The 21,168-nt window shown below is 43.1% G+C and overlaps 1 protein-coding gene across 1 annotated transcript in view; it reads left to right on the forward strand.

Moving 5' to 3' along the window:
- Window positions 1-21,168, forward strand: part of Col6a6 (collagen type VI alpha 6 chain) — a 90,635-nt gene that overhangs the window by 20,459 nt on the left and 49,008 nt on the right. Inside the window, 10 exon segments of the mRNA XM_051205712.1 lie at window positions 3,638-3,792; window positions 5,562-5,654; window positions 6,979-7,032; window positions 8,382-8,453; window positions 8,539-8,565; window positions 10,701-10,745; window positions 10,836-10,889; window positions 12,078-12,140; window positions 17,044-17,109; window positions 18,650-18,703. Of these exon segments, the coding sequence (XP_051061669.1) occupies window positions 3,638-3,792; window positions 5,562-5,654; window positions 6,979-7,032; window positions 8,382-8,453; window positions 8,539-8,565; window positions 10,701-10,745; window positions 10,836-10,889; window positions 12,078-12,140; window positions 17,044-17,109; window positions 18,650-18,703 (683 nt within the window).

Here is a 21,168-nt window from a genome sequence, read left to right on the forward strand (position 1 = left end):
CCTTGGCCTCAAGTGACACTGGGGCTGTGATTTATGCTCCAGAAATCTCTGGCGTCATGCCAAAGCTAGGGAATTGCTGGGGTCATGCCCTGCCCTTCTTTCTTCATCCGCTTTCTTCTGAGTACTTTTCAACATGCTGTTTCCAGGAGCCTGGTCTAGTATAAGGCCTTCCTCCAGGTTCACTAAGAGAGGTTGGCCAGAATCTGTCTTTTCTGCTAAGTTCTCTCCTTAACCTTAAATTGCAGAATTTTCCAGATTTACGGCCATGCAGTAAAGGCTTTTATTTTACCCATTATTTATATGCATTTATCTTATATACTTAGTTACATATAAAGCTGCTTTCTCTTATTCTATCCAATCTTGGTCTTTGTTTGTAAGCTCTAAATAGATTTTAATTAAGATTAAGGAGATTTTGGGGGCACCTAGTTTGAAAAAGACAGTTTTGTTGTCATCCTTGTGATTTGGATTATTTCAACCCTCCTTTTATGTGTGTATATGTGCACGGGGGAATAGATCTCTTGCCTGTGGTGTTAAAGTGTCCTCCAGGAAGCACTTAGGGACATCCAGACCTCTAAGACCATTCTGTTTCTATCTCCCAGAGAAACATAGCAAATTTGTATCTGTTGTAGAATACGACCTTGATGATGTAAAAATGTGTTGTATTCATTTGTGCTACATTTGTTTAATGATGTAAAGATATATTGTATTTGTTTATGCTGCATTTTTTGTTTTAGAGTTACAACTCTTTCTTGTTTGTTCTTTATTTTATTTTACATAGCAAGCACAGTTTCCCCTCCCTCTTTTCCTCCCATAAGCTGCATTTGTTTAATTATGTAAAGATGTGTTGCTGTATCCCCTTACCTGCCTAAGTCACCTGATTGGTCTAATAAAAAGCTAAACAGCCAATAGCTAGGCTGTAGAGTTATAGGCAGGATGGCAAGCAGAAAGAATAAGTACGGGGAGGAATCTAGGCTTGGGAGAATGAGGAGAATGAGGGAGAAAAAGAGAAAGATGCCCAGGGTCAGCCAGACAGCCATCAGACAGACAGACATGGAGTAAGACATACAGAATTAAAGGAAAGGTAAAAAGCCCCAATGCAAAACATAACAAAGAGAAATAGGTTAAATTAAGTTATAAGCACTAGCTAGAAAGGAGCATAAGATAAGGCTGAGCATTCATACCAAATAAGTCTCCATGTCATGATTTGGAAGCTGGTTTATGGCCCCAAACAAAGCCTGTTATATGTATCAACTTCAGAAGACATATATTTAGAAATTTAAACTCTTTGAAAAAGAAACAAAAGAATGGTGGTGGTAGTATCCTCTGAAGAGCATCACATGGCTCTCAAAATGGACAAGGAATACCCCTGTCCCTCCTTCCCTATGTCTGTCTGTCTACATGTCTATGTACTTATCTGGCTTCCATTGATCTAGGAGGATGCTTTAGTTCAAGATCACATATTGTCATATAGACTAAGTAGTCACCAAGCTCCAAGAAGAGAGGAGAAAAGAATGACAGTGAGTGTGGCTCTATAATTGATGCATATAGGTTGGGTTTGAATTGGTTAATTAAGTCAAATGCTCTAGAATTACCTCAGTGGTTCATTATTCTCACAACTTTTGAAGCATTTTCTTCCTTGGTTCATTTCTAGCAACTGAAGACATTGTTTTGAAGGTTGTGTGACTCATTTGTTGAATGAATCTGAAGGGAACAGGATTGGGTACTCTAATTCTGAGACTACTCACAAATAACAGTTCTGTGCATATTTCCTACATGTCAGTATCCCATGGATTTCATAACACTCATTTTTACACTTCTTGAACTTGTAAGGAAAAACAGATGTGAAAACACTTTTCTATAACTAGAACCATAAGCATGCCTTCCCCTGTCAGTAATGCCAAATTCAAATGCACAGCATTGCTCTCCTAGTCTACCTGACAGACTCTCTCCTTGCCCTTATTCTAGAAGGGTGACCTGTTACCCTAGTTTGTCCTGAGACAGACCAGGAAAGTGCAAGACTAACTCCATAAAAGTCCCAGCAAACAAGAGCAAGCTGGTCATCCAATTCTTTAGCCTTTCTTCCCTTTTAAAACATTGTAGCAGCCTCCTCTCAAATCCAAGCCACTTCCATGGGCCCTGGGAGTGTTCCCTTCCTCTTCTTCATTCAAACCACACACTTTGGACATTTCTAAGAAGGCACCTTGACTCAGTGAAGCCCTTTATTTCTTTATCTACTCTGGTAGTCTGGTCCCCAAATCCTATCCAGATAGTGCCTCACATATCCATCTGAGAATGAGAGATGTCTTTAGTACATATTGGTTAAAATGTCCTTGAGTGTAAGGCTTCAGAATTCGGCTTTGGATGAAAACCAAAAAGATCCAGTAAGTTAAGAATGTAACTTCTCTAAGCCTTGGTTTTCTTGTCTGTAAGATACGGTTATAATCCTATCTGAGTACCTATAGGTTACAAATAAGATAATTAATGCATGTAAATGATGTAAAGAACACTAACGTACCTATTAGCCAGGATGACTGCCAGGGCTACTTAATTCTTGGTTTTCAAAACCAGTCATTGGCAAGCCTACACTCAGCCCTAAAGATATATTTGAAATATTCTGATCCATAAAATTCTAAGGCTTATGAGACCCTACCCCCCCCCCAGTGATTGTCATTTGTTACCACTTAAAGTTATAGCTGGAGGGTTGGTTCCTTTTGAGGTCATTGGAAACAGGTTTTATTATCTGTATGTGTGTGAGGTCATTGGAAACAGATTTTGGGGTGTGTGTGTGTGTGTGTGCGTGTGTGTGTGTGTGCGTGTGTGTGTGTGTGTGTCTGCTTCAGTTTATGTGTACCATGTGTGTGTAGGGGCCTTCAGAGATCAGAAGGGGAATTGGAGTCACAGGTGGTTTCAAAACACCACATGGGTGCTGGGAGCCAAACCCAGATCCTCTGCAAGAGCAGCCAGTGCTCTGGACTGCTGGGACATCGCTCCTGACTGTAACACCCATTTCTGGTTTCTTGTTTGTTTGTGTTGCTTTTGCTTTTTTTTTTTTTTCTCCAGACCTAAGACCTGAACCTGGGACATCACACATGCTAAGCAACTGCTCTACCTGGGGGGGGGGGGGAGGTTCATTTAAATACAGATGCAAATTCAGTAGATATGGATTAAGGCTCAAGATCTCTATATTTCTTTTTATAATTGATCATTTGCCCATGCGATTCTGTATTTTATTGAGGTATACTAGCCAGTGTGAGTATACATCTCAGGAAAGTCTGTATTTCTGAGGTGCTCCTAGGTGATTCTGACATTGTGGCTTTAAAGATTCCTCTACACATGCTAAAAAATGTAAAGCCTTCACTTCCTTGATGCATGAGTTCCTCTGCATTTTAGCAAGCTGTGTGGACCTTGCTTATCACACCGGCTCAATTCAATAATGTTGTGAATTCCTGTTACAGTCTGCCGTTTCATCTCCAGCTTGATTCACTTAACTGCTGTGCTATCGCCTGCCAGCATTGTCATGAAGTTGAAGGGCGTAGACAGTAGAAAGTAGCTGTTGGTTTGCTGAGGCTAGTGACTTAAACATCCTGAATGGTTTAAGTGATGCAAGCCCACTTCACCTGGAGAATATGTTGAACAGGTTTGAATGCCCTCATAACCATTGCTGTGGATGGAGCTGCTGATACCAGTGACCTGGCTGACCTTCTCTACATTGAATTTGGGAAAGGATTTGAGTACAGAACACAGTTCACAATTGGTATGAGGAACCTTGGGAGTCAGCTGTCAAAGCAACTAGTAAGTTGACTCAGAAAAGGCTGCGGGTTTAAGTAAATGTCCCACCACTGGGCTATATATAGCCTTACCCCTAATAGTTTGAGCCTTCGGTTATCTTATATACAGGTTTCATATTGATGAGTATGGGTGTGAACTAATACTGACCTTTTAAGTGGAGACGAGATGAACCTTTGAGTTTCGTGAACAGCCTAAGTAAGAACACGTGTGAAGTGTTATGTAACAGAGTAGGTTGAAGCATGCTCAGCAGATGCACTTGGAACAAGAGAGGTAGCAAGAGGAAGAGCAAAGAGGAAAATGAGGAAATGTTTGAAGAGCACTGACCGTGCTGGCCAGATCATAAGCCCTGAGTGTGAGGGCATTAAGATGAGGCTGAGTTATGAACAAGCCCGGGCTGTTCCCACCACCAGCTAGCTGCTTCTCAGGTTCCCTGCAGCTCTGAGCATAAGAGCATATGGTGACCCTAATGTTCATGGTGTACTTTCCCTGCAGCACAGCTTGTAAGTGACAGCCCATTGCATGTGGAGTTCTAACAGAGAAGCAGCAGCCTGTTCTGAGCAGAGGTTCTGGGCCTCACTGGTGGACTTTCTGAGCCAGGGGTTTTCTAGGGTAGTCTCCACACTACCAGACCCTTGTGATCTGCTCTGTTTTTATGACCTCACACTTAGATATGATATGTCTTTACCACATTATTTCAGAAATAATATGAAGAATCAAACTTGAATATGAGCATTACCAAGTTCATAGCACATCACTGCTTTTACTGTAATGAGTGATTAATGACTTGGAATTAATTTGTCTATAATTTATAGAATCTTTACTAAGTATATCAGAATACTTTCCAATGAAGGGCTGGGTTTTCCCATGAAAATGAAGAATATCATTTACTGCAGACTTTTTCCTAAAAATTAATCTGCTAGGCCAATTACAAAATAAATTTAAAAAAACCAAACAAACACCATGTTAGGTATCCAGGAGATGTCAAAGTAAGTCCAGGGTGAAACTCACATTTTAAATGTATAATAATTTTGTTTTGGCCATCACATAAAGAGAATATTCTCATACACCTTCTGTAGCAAATGCTTCTAAAATGTTGGCATGCAGCTGACATTTCCCAAGTCACATCAAACTCTTCCTGAATGTGTTTCCAGGGAACTCTGTTCCAAGCAGGGTTTCAGAGTACACTGTCAACTCTGCTAACAAGCTGAGATTTTACAAACAGAACCAGGGGAACGCAGCATGCATTCATTTTGCTGAACAAAGCATGTGGGGCAGAATATGCAGAGAAGTCAACAATGAGCAAAGCTAGGGTAAGGTAGCTGGAGAGATGGCTCAGTGCTTGACAGCACCGAGTGCTCTTCCAGAGGACCTGGGTTCAATGCCCATCACCCACACGGCAGCTCACAACTGTCTGCAACTCCAGTTCCAGGGGATCTGATTGACATCCTCATACTGATGCACATAAAATAAAATAAAATTATAAAAAATGCTAGGGTAAGGTGTGTAGACAAGAGGCAGCCCCATTGATCATTTTGTATGCACATGTATGTGGCCATGGCTGAAATGTCATCTGCATCTGCAGAAGTCAAACACTTTTGACTTGGTCAGGAATTTCTCACAGGGTAAAGATGTTAGAACAAAGGAAAGGTAGGATGGATTAGCCATCTTAGCTTTGACAAGGCTCCTGCCACCATGGACCCTACAATGGAGAGCATGTGTGAGATTTGGGTTATCAATGACACCAAACATAATCATCTTCATGTTCCCCCAAGATCAATGTTGCAGAAAGGACCTGTTGCTGTTTGCTCTGCAAGTGCACAGGAGGGAATGGCGCCATGGGGGATCCAGGCTCAGCAGGCAAAAAGGTAACTTTATCTCAGACTCCCATCATTTGAACTGTGGCATACCTTTCAGATGTAAGTTGGGGTAGAAACAGAGGTGTTTTACCTGCCAGAACAAACCTCTGGAGGAGGATGACAATTAGCTACTCTTTCATCATGTCAGATTAGATAGATAGATGCCATTTCTCTTGGCCTTTTAAGTCAGAATTGTTTGGACATTCTTTGGGGGTTTTTGGGAGACAGAGTCATCAGGATCCTGGATGGGTCCAGTGTTCAAGTAGTGATGTGATACAGAAGAATTGCTGACCCTTGTGCCAAATGATGGACGCTTCCTCCACACCAGTAACTCATCTCGCTCTCCCTTTCTAACCTTGCCAGTGACATTAAAATCAAGTCAATACTGCAAATTGTCTGCTGAAAATCAAACTCACTCAGCTCACTCCACCATAGCAAAGGATGTGACAGTATTGACATCTCCAGAAGTATATACAGAAATGGGCCAGATGGTTTCATAACCAACAACAACAATTCATGTGTTTCTTAAACAAAGAATACTTATGTATCCCTGCATAAAAATACAATTCCAGACACTAGGACACATTCAAATATGTACAAGCAAACTATGAGACACATTTAATGATTTCAATACTGCTACTTTACATATGGTTTGGATGTTTGTTTGGTCACTATACACAGCAGTATGGATCCCCCATCACCAGAAACATGCCACTGAAGAAAGCTTTGGATTATTTCTAGAATGCTTGGACTTCATGGAAGGAGAATGGTAGAATTTAAAAATATACCAAAACCAGAATAGAAGGAAATGTGTGTGGTCTTGTTTTCTATGTGTAGCAATAAGTCCCAAGAAGGAGAGGAAAGTTATTTTTGATGAAAAGAATAATTTTATTTTTTTCAAGAATAAACATATTTGTCTAGAGAGAAAAGCCAGTGCTGTTGGTATTCCGGGAGACAGAGACAGTGTGCTGGCACGGGTAGACACATGCACATGTGTTCACACTCATGCCTACACATACACAGCTATCACCCCACATAATACATAGATTCATATACATGCATGTATTCATGCACTCACATCTACATCCACAGATCTCCCCACCATGTATAGACCCATGCCAGATATGTACACATGCCCTTAAATGTCTGGTACTTGCACAAGAATTCCCTTCTTGTTTGTACAAACACCACTAGCTTGAGGTGGAAAGCCAGGGGCATCTTGGAAGTCTTGCATTGCACGTGAAGTCTAGCCTCAAAGTGGTGGGTCTGCACTCATGTTTCTCATTGCCCGGTCTGTGAAGAGCTCATGTTTTCTCCTTTTCTTTTTTTCCAGGGACCCCCAGGTTTTAAAGGCAGTGACGGCTACCTGGGAGAAGAGGGCGTTGCTGTAAGTCAAGACCTTTCACAGCTTATTTGTTCCTACAGACATGAGAAGCAGAGATAGAGTCGGAGGTTCAGATGCAGCATCGGGGTCTTTCCTGAGCCTCCTTGTGCCTGGAGAAACACTTCCCCTTCTCGGTTATGACCGTACCCCCTTGCTTTGTGACTTGCCCACCTACCTCGCACAATGAACTGGGTGTGAAAGGTAACATCTTCACCATAGGAGCCACATCCTAGCCATTTTGTAAGAATTTAAGCACATCATTTATCAGGAACCCTTCCCTCCTCCCTCCCTCCTTCCTTGTTTCACCCTCCCTTCTCCCCCTCTTCCTTTTTTCCTCCCATGCATTCATTTGACAGTACACACTGAAGCTTCTTATTGTTCACTTCATTATTTACAAAAGACATTGATACACATATCACACGCGTGCACGCGCACACCCACGCACGCACGCACACACACACGCATGCACACCCATATAAGCACCCCAGAAATGAGAAAAAAATACAAAACAAGCACATATGGCTCCTGCCTTAGGGACCTTGTACACCGGTGAGAAGACAAACAAGGTAACTCTGTCCAGTTGCTCTACACATGGCTGTGTAGAGGCATGGGGAGGTGACAGTATTGAGCAAGAACCGGAGCTTAATGGCTTAAAGACCCCCAAGGTGGGAGTTTGGCCTGGGAGGAAAAGGCTACAAATACGGGGTAACACTTGGGCAGACACTTGAAGGGTGGCAATGAGTTTCTCTGGGTAAAGCACTTGGGAAGTCACATTTTACTACAAAGGGGAACTGTGAGTTCTAAGATGATAGTGAAGTCAAAGGACTGGAAGTTGACAAAATGGCACATGTAGCCAGCATGGCTGGAACCCAGGACAGAACAGAAGTCCCCTGTGAAGACTGGGCTTGTGTCTAGTGAGTGATGGTAACACAGAGTGGAATGATGGGGGTGGTCTGCTCAGGCAAAATCACGGGTGATTCTCAACCAAGATCATGGGTCAAAGTCCTAAAGTCATAGGGACCAGGCAAAGAGACCTGAATCTTGGCTTAGGGCAGAATGAACACACTTGTTAGGGAGGTAAAAAGGGAACAATGTGGTGGCCACCTGGGAAAAGGGAAGCTCCACCCAGGCAATAGGCAGGTGGTGGCCAAAGCAAAGGGCTGTCATCATTGTATCTCTGATTTACTTCCATTCTTTGTTTTCGTAGGCTTGAGTTCTGGAATGTAAGTCACGAATAGCCAGATGTTTTTTTAAAAAACAAAACAAAAAAAGAACTTGTCAAGTATCCCAGTCAGATCCCAGATCATAATAGCACACACTCATCTGGATTTGTGCTTTTCTACTCTCCTTAGGGAGAAAGAGGAGCTTCTGGACCAACGGGAGAACAAGGTACTAAGGGATGCGTTGGTGCCAAAGGGCCTAAGGTGAGGATTATGTTAGACCTCATGACATCATCTTAGCAGCGCATTGTGTTTCCCATACTCATGCTACTGTCCTTTTTGTTATCAGGGGACCAGAGGACTCAGTGGAGAAGAGGTATGGTGCCAGGCCCATAAATGTTATTTTTGAAGTCTTTAGTTATAAGTAGGTGCTACAAATAAAGTCACTGTTTGCCTCTTTCTTCTTCTCCTTTGTACCAGCCATTTCTTTTTAAAATTTTTAAGACTATAATTACTATAATTCTGTCTTTCCTCTCCTCCTTTCAAACCCTGTCATATACCGCCCCTTTTTTCTCTTTCAAATTCATGCTTCTTTTTTCACTGTTATTGCATGCATATGTGTGTGTGTATGTATATGTATATACATACATACATACATACATACATACATACATACATGTTTTCAGGGCTGATCATTTGTGTTGGGTAGACGATTGTTGTGCTCTTCCCTGGGGAAGACTATTTCTCCTGCTCAGCATTCCTTAGTTGACTGTAGTCCTTGTGTAGGATTGTGGGCCTTTCCCATCCACCTTGACGTTTTTATTGGTGTTGTCCTTGTTCAGCTCATGTTTAGCTCATGTCACATTGGTGACAGTTGAGGAATATAGTCTCCGACACTACTAGAGGAACCATCTCACAGCAAACTCCCTGATCCTCTGCTTCTTAAAGTCTTTCTTCTCCCTCTTAATGTTCCTGGGCCTTAAGTGCAGTAGTGTTTTGTAAACGTAGCCGTTAGCACTGTGCTATAAAACTCCGTTGATGAACTGGAGCTGTCTATAGCCACTTCTGTCTGCCGCGGAGACGTTTCCGTGCTATGAAGGGAGGGGTAAGGACTCCTCTTACCTGTGGTATAAGGACAAATGTTTAGACTGTTGTCAGGGAGTATGCTGGTTTAGTTAAATGGTCATAGGTTCTTTTCCAAGATCCATGATTTCATTAGCACTGAGTTGGCTAGGTTTTGAGTACCATGTTTTTGTTCTTGTTGAGTGGGTCTTAGGTCCAATTAGAGAATGGTTTATATACACGACCCACTGCACCCGTATGGTTATCATGCCATGCTGGTCCTTGTGGTTCATAGGCATCATAGCTAGGAAGGACAGTTGGTTGCCTCCCTTCTTTGGAAGCTTGCATGGTGCCTTCTGGTACCATTGAAAGCGGGTCCTCAGGGAGGAGGCAGTCAGGTTAGTTTCAGTTCTGGGTCTCTGGGGTCTGGGTATGAAATGAATGGTATCTTCAGCAATAGGGACTTACCTTCTATCTCTGTGGGGCAGGTAAGTGATGAGCAAGGGCAAATACAACAGCGTGTGTGTTTTAGGACTCTCTTAGACAGCCCTGGCCAACAATTTAAAGGGGGGATTCTCATGTCTGGTATCGGGTTATTTTTAGGCAGTCTTTGACCCTTAGAGGAAGCATTGTCAGCCCAGGTGAGAAAAGTGCATTAAAACCATATATGTATATTTATTTGTTGAATTAAATGTATCACAGGATCTTTCAAAAGTAGTTAATGATTCATCACAGATTTATCAGACATCCTTATTGTTATTTTGCCCGCTTCCCTCCTTCTGTATTTCCTTCCCTCCCCCTCCCTAAGTAGCCCCCCTTTTTCCAAATCCTCTTTGCCTCCCCCCCCACCTTCTTCTGTATTTACCCTCCCCCCTTCTCCTAAGGAGCACCTTTCCCATTTCCCTGATCGGATTGCTTGCACCTAGCTATTAACCAAGGCTGGAGGACATTTAAGTTGTTTGTATTTCCTAGCTATTGTGAAAACAGCAGTCACAAACATCGCTGAGCGAGTATCTGAGGAGTATGAAGTTGAGTCCTTTGTACTAGGGAATGGTGTAGCTGGGTCATATGGTAGATGTGTTGTTAGCTTTTTGGTAATTCTCCATATGGATTTCCGTAGTGGCTGTACTAGTTTGCACTCCCACCAGTGCTGAATGAGGGTTCTAGTTTCCCCGCATCCCTTCGATATTTGTCATCCACTGTTTTGTTGGTGTTTGCCATTCTGACTGGGGTAAGATGAAACTCGAAGTCGTCTTGATTTGCATTTTATTTCTGCCTCTCGTTGCAGACTCTGTTTATTATGACAGTTCCTATTACCGAAAGTAATGTTCGACATTACCCAGGCATCACCTCTCGAAGAAGCTGTTGTTCAACAAAGAACCCTTGAGACTGTTTGTGTTTGCTACCTGACAGATGAGCCCTATATGCTAATCACATCTGTCTTTGCAGGGAGAAGCTGGGGAAGACGGGATTGATGGATTAAATGGAGAACAGGTACAGTGTTGGCTTCTCCCCCCGCCCCCCTTCTCGGCTGGCTCTCATGGAGGAAATGAGAATTTGAGCTTTCCCTTCTCCACTTTTTAGGGTGACAGTGGGATTCCTGGAAGAAGAGGAGAAAAGGGTGATGAGGGATCTCAGGTAAGGATCCAAGGCTCCAAAACTATAAACCCGCACTTGGGGCTAAAGGAATGGGTTATAAAATGAAACAACTGCCCTAGACGTGTCCACATGGCTGCAGACTTGTTGGGAGACGAGTATTCCTGAAACATGACCATATACAACAGTGAGCATTAATTTCTTATGTGTCTGATAGGTTCTGCTGTTCAGGGCTGAACACAGCTAACCTTGACTCGGGTGTATATAGTGTACATGTGTTTCTTAGCACGCGGGCCATGCCTTTTCTGTAGAGAGCGCCTAGAAACCTCTAAGGCCTCTCACGGTGTCTGGAGCTCTTTTCCCTCTTACCAGCCAGTACTATTTTCCCTTTCTCTTGATTCCCATGGAGTCATACAGGGCTCAATATAGGGAGAGTTCCTATATCACAACACTCTGCCAGAGGCCAACTTGAACTACATAGTGAGTTCCAAGCCAGTCAAGGCTACATAGTGAGACCCTGTATAAACAAAACAACAATAGCAATAGAGAAGGGGGACAGAGAGAGGGGGGGGGGGAGAAAGAAAAGAGAGGGAGAGAGACAGGAAGAAAGAAAAAGAAAAGAGAAAGAAAGACCGAGCACCTTGCCCACCATGATTGGGTATCACTTCACAGTTGTGTGAGAAAGGACCACATACACGGGGAGGAAAGTATTGGGGCCACAGAAGTACACTAAGAACACAGGGTCTGTGACATGAGGCAGCTGTGACATGAGCAGCACATGGCACTGCTTCCCATCTGGGACACAGTGGCAGCCACGCCTCAGGCTTCTGCTTGGTCTCCTTGGTGTGAGCAGTTGATTTTGAAACCCACGTTTTAGTAGTTCTGAGATGTCCTTGGGCAAGTAGCATGAACTTCGAGTCTCTCTGCTGCCTCATTAGAACAAAATATTTTTTAAAAAAATCTTTTGTAGAATAATGACAAGCAAGATGGCAAGTATATTTGGAACACAGAGTTCATGAGAGCAGTAAATAACCAAGGTCACCACTGAGTTACTCATTTGATATTTGATGCCAAGAACTTTTTTTTTTGTAGTTCCTTTTTCCAGATTAAAAATAACCTCAGTGGAAAAATATTTAATTATTCAAACCAGAGAGAATGTAGGCACTTTATGCTTATTAAGTTTATCAAAACCTCCCATCTTGTTCTTGTTCTGGTCTGTATTAATTCCAGGGAAGCCCAGGCAAGAGAGGGACTTCTGGTGACCGTGGTGCAAAAGGTCTTCGAGGAGATCCAGTAAGTGTGAGGGCTGCGTGGGCTGCGTGGGCTGCGTGGGCTGCATACCATAGTTAGGGCTCTTCTATTGAAGGGAGATGTTCCATTTTAAGGCACTGTGGGCGTACTCCTGAGCTTAGAACCTTGAAGTCCTAACTGAAGATGTTAAATGTAGTTTCTTTGCCTATATCCTCTTCTTATTCATTCTTGTCCTTAAGAGTGAGGAATTCCAGTCCATTCAGTTATTTTCCTAAGTACCTCAAAATACAGTGCATAGGAGAAACAAAGTGACATCTTTTTGTCTATTCCCCAAGATTCTGTCTCTTTTGAGAATAGTGTCCTGGCCTTCTCAATCCAAGGATTTGGTGAGGATTCTATCAGGCGGTCCTCAGGAAGTAAGGTACCTGCTCTTGTGGGATTATAACCCAGCAGAGCAGGTACAACCCACACCCATGTGTGAGCACACCACATCAGTGGAAGTCAGCCCCACGGGCTTTCCCTCACCATGTACACGATTCCATGACTTTCCAGTGAACTGGGACTTTGTCAAGAAATGGAAATGTTTGTTGAGCTTTCTGATGGACTATAACATGCATCTACCCAGTACGCAACTGTAAAACCATGGGCTTGATCACTGGAAGATGCCAGTCTGATCGCCCAGATAAAGAAATAAAACACACCCAAATCCTAGAAGCTTCAATCACTCCACACCCTCCCCGGGGTCACCACAGTCTATATTAGCACAGGATATTTGTCTTAACTGCCCTTGAACTTAGTGTGGGATCATTGTGTATGTGCTCTTCTGTCTCTGGCTGCTTCTGCTGAACTTAGTGTGAATGGGATCATTGTGTGCACTTTCCCTGTTTCCAGCTGCTTTTTCTCCACTTCATGATAGTGAGATGTGTTTGTGTTGTCTGTAATCCACGACACTTGAGTTCATACTGCATAGTACTGCATTGAGTGTTTGTCATATATTTATCCATTCTATCATTGATAGATATGTGATTGTTTGTATTAATATAGCACTGATGTAGGTATTTCTTTTTGTGTGTGTGTGTGAGTACAGCTTTATTTAGGTACACCCATATTAGGTAGAACATACTATGAATCCAAAACAGCAATTAAATAACATGCATTGGGCATGCTTACACAGGCTAAGTAAAATCAAACTACAGTTTAATATATACATACACTAATAGTTTTGCTCATATTAATTATATATGTACATGGCTCCCTTAAAAAGAATCTCCCTATGGGCCAAGATTTATTTATTGCATATCAATTGAGCACCTCCTATGTCTTGGGAATATTTCAGAGCACATAGGACACAATGAACAAATCAAAATACCTGCCCAGTCTGATGGCATTTGTGTTATAGAACCACACTCTTCACTGCAACAGCAAAATGCAGCTGTTTAAATGCACTAGAAATAAAATTTAAATTTTGGTCCCATTGATTGGACTAGATGTGGATATTCTTTTGCATGTCCTTTGGTATACATGTCCTTCGGTATATAGTTTAGGAGCAGAATTTCTGGATAATATACATGTATAATGTACATGAACATAATCTTTACAGTTCCCAAACATGCATCAAAACGCTTGTAGTGAGTGGCTGTCTCACCACATGAACAGGCCAGTGTCCCATGTGTTGATTAGAACATCCACAGTTTATACAAACCATTTAAAAATGCCAAGGGAAGGTGTGAGGACCTGGGCATTGATGGGACATTTGCCCGACATCCTCTTGGGTATACAATGTGTTGATCAGAGAGGTGATTTGGTGCAATATGTGTCAAAACTAAATGAGAGGCATGCATTGAAAATAACTATTTAAAAACAAGAGGGGCTGCTAATATGGCTCAGTGAGTGCAAGGCACACTTGTCACCAAGCCGGAGGACCCGCGCTGTTCAATCTCTGGCAGTTGGCAGATGGAGGGAATTGGCCCCAGGGAATTGTCCCCTGACTTTCACATAACATATGTTATGGCTCACAAGTGTCCACAAAGTGCGTTCGTGCGTGCACAAATAAATAAAAATAATAGTTTTTAAAAAACAGGAAGTTTTACTTGAAGACAACATTGTTTACTTGTTGGCATCTCTTGGCAATGTCAAAATAACTTCGAGGTAGGTCTTGTAGATTCAGCAAACAGCAAGGGTGTCTGTCACTTCACGAATGGGTAAGCAAGAAATGATGGCTTCTATAGTGATTGGATATTTCAGCCAGCTAGATATGATTGCAAACTCATTTGAGGTATTGATACACAATTTCCATTGTTTTTTTTTTTTTAAATATCAGATGTCCTCTTAATTGTCTGCCATTGAGTATGGGAGTATATAGCATTTTTCATATCAGGTGGGATGTATGGCTCAGTGGGTAAAGGTGCTTGCTGCCCAAATTGATGACTCAGGTTCAGTTCCCAGGACCACATGGAGATGGGAGCAGAAAACCGACTCTAAAAATTTGTTCTCTGACCTCCATACATCTACCACATATGACCATCGTCACTGTCATCATCGTCATCATCATCTTCCTCCTCCTCTTGTTCTCCTCCTCCTCTTTTCTTCTTCTTCTTCAGAAACTGAATACCAAAAAGAGACTTTTAACTAGGAAAACAACGCTTTATGACCTCAAGATGGCTGACAGTTCACCTTGCCAGGTCCTCCGTGGCCTGGTGTAAGCCCCACTGACCTTAGACCTCAGTGCTTAACAGTCTTTTCTCACCCTCTTGAAAATTTCCTGAGACTGCTATCTCAGGAAAGTTTGGGAAAAGGAATATTGACAGAACACAGATAGGATCATTTGTTTCTCAGGAATGAATGCACAAGTAATACAAATTCCTGGTGGGGAAAAAATCTAAACAAGATTTTGGAATTTTCCATTTTAACTATATAACTTCTGTTTGTTTAAAGCTGGCCTTGAACTCTGAGTCCTCTTGTCTCTACCTCCCAAGTACTAGAATTATAGGTGTGCCATGCCCCCAACCCTCAGCCCAGCTTTGAAATTTTTAAAATTTCACATACCAGGAGAAATCTGAGCAAAATTGTCTCTCTGATCTACAGAGACCGCTAAGTTCATCACCTGACAATACATCAATACTAGAAGCCTGTGTCTGTTCGTAAATTTGTGTTAAATGGTGCTTTTTGTTCTCGATGAATAGATTATAGAGAGATTAGTTTATGCTCATACAACAGAGTGGCTCACCTACACACAGAGGTAGGAGGCTCTGTTCTGAACTGCTGGTGTTCGAGTCTTTTTGTCTTATCCTTCAGGTTAAGGGCCTTATGTGTTCAGTGGAATAAAGTTCCAGGCTTGAGCAGGATATGTTTGCATGTATGTTTGTTCCTAGCAGAGACAGGCAGACCTCAAGGCTATCCTAGTCTACATAGAGAGTTTCCAGACCAGCCAAGAGTACATAAGAGAACCTGTCTCAACATAAATAAGCAAATAAATAATAAATCCTGTGGCGGTCTTCCTTCTCTATATCTTCTTCACCGGAATACAACTTTCCAGTTGTTTTAGTTAGGTGACTCCATGTTTGGTGATCTAAGGGACATGTATTTAAGCTTGAGGAAGAAATGAAAATGTAGAAAATGATCCTGGTTTGATAGGGAGGGGAATGAAATAAAATTGTCCCGCATGTTGTAGCAATAGCAATCTCTTCCTCCCTATTAGCTTATAAGCTACTTAAGTCCAAGTCCAAACACTACTTTAAGGGGGGGAGGGCTTACTAAGTGTCTGCAACAGTGCCTTATCCCTGTTGGTGATTACAAATTGCTTATTGATTGATTGGAGGTAATCTAGGGCACTGTCAGCAGAACAGCCTGGCAGCTGGCACTCGGCAGGGCTGTATCATTGCTGCTCCTTCTCGACTCACTAGGTCATCGATTAACTTGGCTGGCTCAATGGATGGTCTCAGTACTGTGCACACACAGTTCAACTGTGGTCCTTACACCCCAAGTTAGAAAGCTTTATGGCTTTGCCTGCTAAGGATGGTATCCCACAATGATGCTGTTTCTAGCAACTTGCTGCTTGTATGTTTGGGTGAATGTTAAATTTTTTAAAATCTTATGTTTTTGTTTTGTGTTCTCTCTCTTTTTTTTTTAACAAAACAAAACAGGGATGAGCATATGAGAATAAGACATGGGGGCAACCAGGTTGCTGGGTCTTCTGAGACCTTTCCTGGCGCGGCATCAACAAACATCTGCCCACCCCAGATGATAGACCAAAGAAAACGATTGCATCCAAGTCTAGCTTAGTGAGCCACTGACTTTTTTAGAGTTTCTTATGGGAACATGAGTGAGGGGTTATTTACAGGAGCATGGGTGACTCAGGGCAGCTGCATCACTGGAAGCCCCCCCCCCCCCCGCACCAGCAAGACAGGGAGACTCACCAAAAACATACTCATAGAGCTCCTTGCCAGCTCATAGGTATTTCCCCTAATGTCTCCCCTCCCCAGCAACTGTTACTGCTTATACAGTGTGGCAGGCACATGGTCTTCAGCATCAGTGTGTGTGTGTGTGTGTGTGTGTGTGTGTGTGTGTGGTGAAATGTGATCAACCCATCACTAGTGTTTAGCCTCCCCCAAGAGAAGGTGACCCTACTAATTCTCATGTGCAGATTTGCCCAGGACTCACGGAGAAGAGGAAAAGCTAGGAGGAGGGCTGGTTCCAGTCCCAGGGTGGGACACATCCCTGTTCCCTTGCTTCCCTTGGCCAAGCCTCCTGTCATGGTGGAGTCTTGCTTTCTCCCCATGTGTTCACCTCAGGTATCTTCTCCGAGGCTGCTAATAGCAAGCCGAGGAGGCAAATCAAATACGTTTAAGCCACCTGTCACTTCAACCCATCTCTGCTCTCCTTGATGAATTTGCAATCTATTAAAAACGATCCGTTCATGTGTTTCCCTTTATTTTCTCCTTTTTAGGGACTTCCTGGGCTTGACAGTAGCGTACAAGGACCCAAGGGCTTGAAAGGAGATCAGGGAAGGCAGGTAATTATGTGGGCATTTGAAAGTAAACTTGCTGCATGAGGCTCTGTGGTGGTTGAGAGGATCTGGGCCTTAGTAGTAAACTATAAAACACTGGTGGGGAGGGAGGGATTTGGAATAAGAGAATATATTTAGTACAGAAAAACTATTGTAGGAAGCAAAAAAAAAAAAAAAAAAAAAAAAAAAATCCTTCCCTCCTGCATATTTCTTGCTGTGAGACATGAGAAACATTGCTTGTCAACTTCTAAATTGGGGTGACTGGCTGCCCTAAGCCACACCCATGGAGTCTTCATGGATAAAACATAAAAGAAAGAACTAGCTGATTTAATAGAAAGATGGTTTTTAAAGGGCTAGCAAAGTGTTGCCCCTCCCAGTATCCAGGGGGGCACATGCGCTAGGAAGACACGCCCCTATTAGCCCTTGATGGAAAGACCAAAGCTGATGTGGGTGGCTCCTCCCACAAGGCAGATCTCTAGGGATTGATTGTTCTGCAATCTTACATCACAATTTAGTTCCCTTACCCCATTACTTAGGATTTTAAAACTTATGTGGATAAAATGTGTCTCTGGTTCCTCTTAATGAGCAAGCTCCCCTGAGAAGTCCTGTAGGAAAGAAGCCAGGTGTGGTAGAAATGAGTCAACGGTGCTCACTTCCCCCTCAGGCTCCGTCTAGGATCTGCTTTGTACACTGGGGTCCCACTCTATGGAAACCTTGATTTTTTTCTTCCTTGTAGAATGTAGTGAATGCCTACTTTTGTGTTTCCTTGGTTAATAAATTATTCCATCCCTTCGAATTTTGGGTTCGGAGAGGGGGACTTACAGGAATTTTGAGAGCTTATTTGTGGGAAGGTGTTCATCTACAGAGGCTAAGAAAAGAAGCAGACAAAGTGTAGAAATCCCAACTGGGGTCTAAGGAGATGGCTCACTTGGCTAAGTGCTTCACGTGAATTCAGGAGGACCTGAGTTCAAATCCCCAGAGGCCACTTTAAAAGGTGGACGGTGTGGCACACACCCATAATCCTAGCACTGGGCAAGAAGACCCTGGGAACTTAAGCCAACTGGTACTGCCGAGTCTGTGAACTTCAGCTCCAGTTAGAGACCTGTCTAAAAAAATAAGGTGAAAGCAATTGAGAAAGACACTCTATCAACATCTAGGCTTCCACATGCCCTGGAACATGTGTACACATAAATGCATACAGACACACTCACACATGCACAAAGCCCCCAACCAGCAGTGTCCCACCAGCCACATTCATACTATGCTAGGTGATAGAGTAGGGATAGTATTGTTCTGACCTGTGTCTCAAATATGAATTAGTGACGATGAACAGCTGACACTTGAAACCATGTAGTCAGAGCTGTACTGCTGTTGCCCATTACCCGTGTAGAGAGGTGACTTATGACCAATGGAAGATAGTATCACCCTTCAGGGAAAGATGACTTCATCCCTGGAATGAGCACTTCTGGTACAGGAGCAGATGTTAAAAGAGAACCTCATCAGTGATGTCATGTTGCTATCACCCATCCTTTTGTTCCTCTGATAGGGTAGAAGAGGCTGGCCAGGCTCTCCTGGGACACCAGGCTCAAGAAGAAAGACGGTAAGAGCTCTTCAAGGAAGGGAGCTTCTAGACCTGGGGATTCCGGAGCTTGAGCTGTGATGACAGTGGCTGACTGTGGGGAATTGGTGGGGTGGTCACTGGGTCAGGGATGACATCTCAGAATGGGGATGACTTGGTAAAGTCCCTGAAGCTTGAGTAAGAAAATGCTGGCTACATGGGAAATTACCCAGAGGGAAAGATTGCCACACAAAGAAAAAAAGAGTGGCCAATCAGGAGAAAATGGTCAATGTTTGGCCTATTTGACAAGTTAACTGATGTTGCTAGTGATGTTACTTGATAGTCCCAAGCTCCATTGTTAAATTTTATGACTATTAAGAAAGTTGGGGAGAAAATTGACTCTCCCTTCCTCAGAAGCCATTTATTGACAGCCTGAATTTCTTTATCGGCATTGTCAGGTCTGCTGTTGTCAACTCTAATGTTGAGATTTCCAAGGGTATAGCATTCTTGTCATGTCTTAGGGTAAGGGGAGGTAAAGGGGTAGGAATAATGTTAATATAATGTACTCATATGAAATTCTCAAAAACAAAATTGGACATAACAAAAAAAAGGTAGCAAAAAAGAGCTAAAGAGCGGGACTATTGTAGGCATGTAAAGGAGAGTTAGACTAGGTTAGTGGGTGTCTTAGGGATTCTCATGCCCTCACTGAGGCAAGTCAGGGCAGGAACTCAAGGCAGGAGTTGAAACAGAATCCTTGGAGGCCTGCTGCTTACTGACTTACTCCTTCCTCTGGGCTTGCTCAGCCTGCTCTCTTACACAACTGAGTATCGCCTGTCCAGCAAGGGCACCTCCCATGGCGAGCTGGGCCTTCCTACATCAATCAAGAGGGTATCCCACAGACTTGCCTGCAAGCCAGTCCTATGAAGGCATTTCCTAAACTCTAATCCCCTCCTCCCAGACTGTCTAGATCTGGGTCCCGTTGACAAAAGGCAGCTAGAACACTGTGGAACCCTTTGGGGAAGGGGGAGTTTTAATTTGCTTTTAGTTTATTTTATTGGTTTTGTTTAAATACATTCTTTAAAACATCCCATGCCTGGCTGCTTAGGAAAGTGCACAAAGATTCTAAACAGAAAGCCTTTATCCAATAAAAAAAAAAAAAAAAAAAAAAAAAAAAAAAAAGAAAGAAAAAAAAGAAAGAAAAAAAGAAAAAAAAAATCACTTAATGGAACTCAGTTCCACACGTGCATTAGAGTCTACATTAGACCAATTTTTGTCTCAATTTGCAGCATTTTCTTTTCCAGTCTTTGTTTAGCTATCCAGCCTCCTTTGCGTTTCCCCACCCCACCTCAAAACACATAATGTCTTAAAATTGAGCACACACGAAAACTAGTTGAGTGGATAGCGCTTCCGATGGATGCCTTGTGTTTTCTGAGCAGAAATAGTTTATGAAGCTAGCTAACTCTTATACTCCATCAGGAAAGCATCTCTGCATCTGGAAGCGCTCCCTTGTTCTTCACAAGGCTAGGAAAGGAAAGAAGGGCAGAGATTACCTTCAAACCCCTTAGGGTGTGATTGTTAGTGGCCCAGTTTGCTAATGTTGCTGTAATGCATATGCAGATGAGGGAGTGTTTGTCCTTCCCACTTGCCTTTCTGGAAGGGCGCCCTTGAAGGCTTCCATCCCCATGAAAAATATTCTCACTGTCAAGAATATCGCCCAGGAAATCCTGGTGTGAAGGGGTGCGTATTTATTGTTCTGTGGCCTCCAGGGCCTATACCAAGCTGCCCAGTTTCTGAGGAGGAGGGGGGCCCCCACTTTGGTGATAGGTGCCCCTGTGTCACGCAGGAGCCAAAGCAGGACTCTTGACAAATGACAAAGCAAGAGTCCTCTTTCCTGCAACTCAGTAAAATAAGATAAAATAAAAAGACACAAACTGGGACCCTGTCTTCAAGTCACAGACATGGACTAACACTGGCCAGCTAGTTTTACACCTGGACTGTGGGGAGGAAGTCCACATGCCACTCAGCTCTGAAGCCAGAATCAAGTTTTTCTCAACATTAAAGGTCCCCACCCAGAAAGAGCTGCTGAACACAGTTCTGCAGATTTTCAGTGCTGGTTCTAGCTGGGGGATGGGGGCTGGGAGGTGAGGGACGGGGTGGGGTATAGCCTGTACATCCCAGTGAGCAGAGGAGGCAGAAGGCATGGGGAGAAACTGAACAATGTTTTATTTGTATCACCAGAACCAGGGGCTGAGGCCAGGGAAGCTGCAGCTGCCAGAAGTCAGTGGAGATTGTGACATAGGCCTGGGAGGATGCAGTGAGGGGACAGGAAGTCAGTGGAGATTATGACACAGGCAATCTATGGGGCTTCATGTGAGTCTTAAGATTTTCCTAAACACCAAAAGTCAGAGGAAGATGTAACACTACAGTAAAAGCAAGGATTCTGTTAACCCAGTGTTGTAGAGAGTATCTCTATGTCCCACTACACCCCCATCCACAGGGGGTCCTTT

This window comes from Phodopus roborovskii, unplaced genomic scaffold (genome assembly GCF_943737965.1).
Source record: "Phodopus roborovskii unplaced genomic scaffold, PHOROB, whole genome shotgun sequence".
Classification (NCBI taxonomy): Eukaryota; Metazoa; Chordata; class Mammalia; order Rodentia; family Cricetidae; genus Phodopus; species Phodopus roborovskii.